Here is a 5,523-nt window from a genome sequence, read left to right as displayed (position 1 = left end):
CCCACCCGTCCTCCTGCTCACCGCCCCCACCCGACTTCCTGCTCACCGCTCCCACGCGACCTCCTGCTCACCGCCCCCTTCCGCCCTCCCGCTCAATGCCCCCACCCGACCTCCTGCTCACCACCCCCACCGACCTCCTGTAACCACCCCCACCCGACCTCCTGCTCACTGCACCACCCGACCTCCTGCTCACCGCCCCCACCTGACATTCTGCTCCCACCCCTACCGACCTCCTGCTCACTGCCCTCACCCGACCTCCTGCTCCCCGCCCCCACCCGACCTCCCGCTCACCGCCCCCTCCCGACGTCCTGCTCACTGCATCACCCGACCTCCTTCTCACCACCCCCACCTGACCTCCTGCTCACTGCCCCTACCCGACCTCCTGCTGTCCACCCCCAACCGACATCCTGCTCACCCCCCCGCTTGACCTCCTGCTCACTGCCCCACCTACCTCCTGCTTACCGCCCCCACCTGACCTCCTGCTCACTGCCCCACCCGATCTCCTGCTCATAGCCCCCACCCGACGCTCACCGCCCCCACCCGATGCTCACTGCGCCCACCCGACCTCCTGCTCACCGCCCCACACGACCTCCTGCTCAACCCCCGCCCAACCTCCTGCTCCCTGCCCTCACCCGACCTCCTGCTCACCACCCCCACCCGACCTCCTGCTCACCGCCCCCACCCGCTCTCCTGCTCACTGCCCCCACCCAACGCTCACCGCCCCCACCCGTACTTCTGCTCACCGCCCCACACGACCTCCTGCTCAACCCCCGCCCAACCTCCTGCTCCCTGCTCCCACCCAACCTCCTGCTCACCGCCCCCACCCGACGCTCACTGCGCCCACCCGACCTCCTGCTCACTGCCCCACACGACCTCCTGCTCAACCCCCACCAGACCTCCTGCTCACCGCCCCACCCGTCCTCCTGCTCACTGCCCCCACCCGACCTCCTGCTCACCGCTCCCACGCGACCTCCTGCTCACCGCCCCCTTTCGCCCTCCCACTCAACGCCCCCACCCGACCTCCTGCTCACCGCCCCCACCCGACCTCCTGCTCCCCGCCCCTACCCGACCTCCCGCTCACCGCCCCCTCCCGACCTCCCGCTCACCGCCCCCTCCCGACCTCCCGCTCACCGCCCCCACCCGACCTCCTGCTCACCGTCGCCACCCAACCTCCAGCTCACCGCCCCGACCCGCCCTCCTGCTCACCGCCGAACCCAACCTCCTGCTCACCACCCCCACCCTCCCTCCTGCTCACTGCCCCACCTGACCTCCTGCTCACCGCCCCCACCCGACCTCCTGCTCACCCCTGCCCGACCTCCTGCTCCCCGCCCTCACCTGACCTCCTGCTCACCGCCTCCGCCTGACTTCCTGCTCTGCGCCCCCACCGGACCTCCTGCTCACCCCCCGCCCGACCTCCTGCTCACCGACCCACCCGACCTCCTGCTCACGCCCCCATCCGACCTCCTGCTCACTGCCCCCACCCGATCTCCTGCTCACCGCCCCCACCCGACGCTCACCGCCTCCACCCGACGCTCACTGCGCCCACCCGAACTCCTGCTCACTGCCCCACACGACCTCCTGCTCACCCCCCCGCCCGACATCCTGCTCCCTGCCCCCACCCGACCTCCTGCTCACCACCCCCACCCGCTCTCCTCCTCACTGCCCCCACCCGACGCTCACCTCCCCCACCCGACGCTCACTGCGCCCACCCGACCTCCTGCTCACCACCCCACACGACCTCCTGCTCAACCCCCGCCCAACCTCCTGCTCCCTGCCCCCACCCGACCTCCTGCTCACCGCCCCCACCCGCTCTCCTGCTCACTGCCCCCACCCGACGCTCACCACCCCCACCCGTCCTCCTGCTCACCGCCCCCACCCGACTTCCTGCTCACCGCTCCCACGCGACCTCCTGCTCACCGCCCCCTTCCGCCCTCCCGCTCAATGCCCCCACCCGACCTCCTGCTCACCACCCCCACCGACCTCCTGTAACCACCCCCACCCGACCTCCTGCTCACTGCACCACCCGACCTCCTGCTCACCGCCCCCACCTGACATTCTGCTCCCACCCCTACCGACCTCCTGCTCACTGCCCTCACCCGACCTCCTGCTCCCCGCCCCCACCCGACCTCCCGCTCACCGCCCCCTCCCGACGTCCTGCTCACTGCATCACCCGACCTCCTTCTCACCACCCCCACCTGACCTCCTGCTCACTGCCCCTACCCGACCTCCCACTGACCGCCCCCACCCGACCTCCTGCTCCCCGCCCCACCCGACCTCCTGCTCACCGCCTTCACCCGACCTCCTGCTCTCCGCCCCACCTGACCTCCTGCTCACCCCCGCCAGACCTCCTGCTCACCGCCCCACCCGTCCTCCTGCTCACCGCCCCCACCCGACCTCCCACTCCCCGCCCCCACCCGACCCCCTGCTCCCCACCCCACCCGACCTCCTGCTCACCGCCTTCACCCGACCTCCTGCTCTCCGCCCCACCTGACCTCCTGCTCACCCCCGCCAGACCTCCTGCTCACCGCCCCACCCGTCCTCCTGCTCAACGCCCCCACCCGACCTCCTGCTCACCGCTCCCACGCGACCTCCTGCTCACTGCCCCCTTTCGCCCTCCCACTCAATGCCCCACCTGACCTCCTGCTCACCACCCCCACCGACGTCCTGTAACCACCCCACCCGACCTCCTGCTCACTGCCCCACCCGACCTCCTGTAACCATCCCCACCCTACCTCCTGCTCACTGCACCACCCGACCTCCTGCTCACCGCCCCACCTGACATCCTGCTCCCCGCCCCACCCGACCTCCTGCTCACTGCCCCCACCCGACCTCCTGCTCCCCGCCCCCACCCGACCTTCCGCTCACCGCCCCCACCCGACCTCCCGCTCACCGCCCCCACCCGACCTCCTGCTCACCGCCCCTACGTGACCTCCTGCTCCCTGCCCCAAACGACCTCCCGCTCACCGCCCCCACCCGACCTCCTGCTCACCGCCCCCCCCGACCTCCTGCTCCCTGCCCCCTCCCGACCTCCCACTCACCGCACCCTCCCGACCTCCTGCTCACCTCACCACCCGACCTCCTTCTCACCGCCCCCACCTGACCTCCCGCTCACAGCACCCACCCGACCTCCCGCTCACCGCCCCCACCCGACCTCCTGCCCACCGCCCCACCCAACCTCCTGCTCACTGCCCACACCCTCCCTCTTTCTCACCGCCCCACCTGACCTCCTGCTCACTGCCCCCACCGACCTCCTGCTCACCCTTGCCCGACCTCCTGCTCCCCGCCCCTACCTGTCGTCCTGATCACCGACTCCACCCGACCTCCTGCTGTCACTGCCCCACCCGATCTCCTGCTCATAGCCCCCACCCGATGCTCACCGCCCCCACCCGATGCTCACTGCGCCCACCCGACCTCCTGCTCACCGCCCCACACGACCTCCTACTCAACCCCCGCCAAACCTCCTGCTCCCTGCCCCCACCCGACCTCCTGCTCACCACCCCCACCCGACCTCCTGCTCACCGCCCCCACCCGCTCTCCTGCTCACTGCCCCCACCCAACGCTCACCGCCCCCACCCGTACTTCTGCTCACCGCCCCACACGACCTCCTGCTCAACCCCCGCCCAACCTCCTGCTCCCTGCTCCCACCCGACCTCCTGCTCACCTCCCCCACCCGACGCTCACTGCGCCCACCCAACCTCCTGCTCACTGCCCCACACGACCTCCTGCTCAACCCCCACCAGACCTCCTGCTCACCGCCCCACCCGTCCTCCTGCTCACTGCCCCCACCCGACCTCCTGCTCACCGCTCCCACGCGACCTCCTGCTCACCGCCCCCTTTCGCCCTCCCACTCAACGCCCCCACCCGACCTCCTGCTCACCGCCCCCACCCGACCTCCTGCTCCCCGCCCCCACCCGACCTCCCGCTCACCGCCCCCTCCCGACCTCCCGCTCACCGCCCCCACCCGACCTACTGCTCACCGTCGCCACCCAACCTCCAGCTCACCGCCCCGACCCGCCCTCCTGCTCACCGCCGAACCCAACCTCCTGCTCACCACCCCCACCCTCCCTCCTGCTCACTGCCCCACCTGACCTCCTGCTCACCGCCCCCACCCGACCTCCTGCTCACCCCTGCCCGACCTCCTGCTCCCCGCCCCCACCTGACCTCCTGCTCACCGCCTCCGCCTGACTTCCTGCTCTGGGCCCCCACCGGACCTCCTGCTCACCCCCCGCCCGACCTCCTGCTCACCGACCCACCCGACCTCCTGCTCACGCCCCCATCCGACCTTTTGCTCACTGCCCCCACCCGATCTCCTGCTCATCGCCCCCACCCGACGCTCACCGCCTCCACCCGACGCTCACTGCGCCCACCCGACCTCCTGCTCACCGCCCCACACGACCTCCTGCTCACTGCCCCCACCCGATCTCCTGCTCACTGCCCCCACCCGACGCTCACCGCCTCCACCCGACGCTCACTGCGCCCACCCGAACTCCTGCTCACTGCCCCACACGACCTCCTGCTCACCCCCCCGCCCGACATCCTGCTCCCTGCCCCCACCCGACCTCCTGCTCACCACCCCCACCCGCTCTCCTCCTCACTGCCCCCACCCGACGCTCACCTCCCCCACCCGACCTCCTGCTCACCGCCTTCACCCGACCTCCTGCTCTCCGCCCCCACCCGACCTCCTGCTCACCCCCGCCCGACATCCTGCTCACCGCCCCACCCGTCCTCCTGCTCACCGCCCCCACCCCACCTCCTGCTCACCGCCCCCACCCGCCCTTCTGCTCACCGCCCCACCCGACCTCCTGCTACCAGCCCCACCCGACCTCCCGCTCACCGCCCCTCCAGACCTCCTGCTCACCGCACCACCCGACCTCCTTCTCACTGCCCCCACCTGACCTCCCGCTCACCGCCCCCACCCGACCTTCCGCTCACTGCCCCACCCAACCTCTTGCTCACCGCCCCACCCGACCTCCTGCTCACCGCCCCACCCGACCTCCTGCTCACCGCCCCCACCCGCCCTCCTGCTCACCGCCCCACCTGACCTCCTGCTCAACACCCCCTCCCGACCTCCTGCTCACCCCCGCCCGACCTCCTGCTCCACGCCCCCACCCGACCTCCTGCTCACCGCCTCCACCCAACCTCCTGCTCACCGCCCCACCCGACCTCCTGCTCAACGCCCCCACCCGACCTCCTGCTCACCGCCCCCACCCACCCTCCTGCTCACCGCCCCCACCTGATCTCCTGCTCACCGCCCCCACCCGCCCTCCTGCTCACCGCCCCACCCACCCTCCTGCTCACCGCTCCCACCCGCCCTCCTTCTCACCACCCCGCCCGACCTCCTGCTCACCGCCCCACCCACCCTCCTGCTCACTGCCCCCACCCGACCTCCTGCTCTCCGCCCCCACCCGACCTCCTGCTCACCCCCCCGCCTGACCTCCTGCTCACCGACCTCCCACTCACCACCCCCACCCGACCTCCTGCTCTCTGCCCTACCCAATCTCCTGCTCACCGCCCCCACCCGAC

At 71.9% G+C, this 5,523-nt stretch overlaps 1 protein-coding gene across 1 annotated transcript; it reads left to right on the top strand.

The window, feature by feature from the left end:
* The first annotated feature begins 543 nt into the window (after positions 1-543).
* On the top strand, positions 544-1,989 carry LOC138286370 (uncharacterized). Its single transcript, XM_069226530.1, has one exon. The coding sequence runs from the start codon at positions 544-546 to the stop codon at positions 1,987-1,989; it is 1,446 nt and encodes a 481-aa protein (XP_069082631.1).
* Positions 1,990-5,523: the final 3,534 nt, after the last annotated feature.

This window comes from Pleurodeles waltl, chromosome 3_2 (genome assembly GCF_031143425.1).
Source record: "Pleurodeles waltl isolate 20211129_DDA chromosome 3_2, aPleWal1.hap1.20221129, whole genome shotgun sequence".
NCBI lineage: Eukaryota > Metazoa > Chordata > Amphibia > Caudata > Salamandridae > Pleurodeles > Pleurodeles waltl.
The sequence above is the reverse complement of the archived record's forward strand: the minus strand, read 5'-3'. Positions and strand labels throughout refer to the sequence as shown.

What these genes read in the sequence shown, in the direction of transcription:
- LOC138286370 (XM_069226530.1), top strand. Translation starts at nt 544, where the DNA reads ATGCTCACTGCGCCCACCCGACCTCCTGCTCACCGCCCCACACGACCT.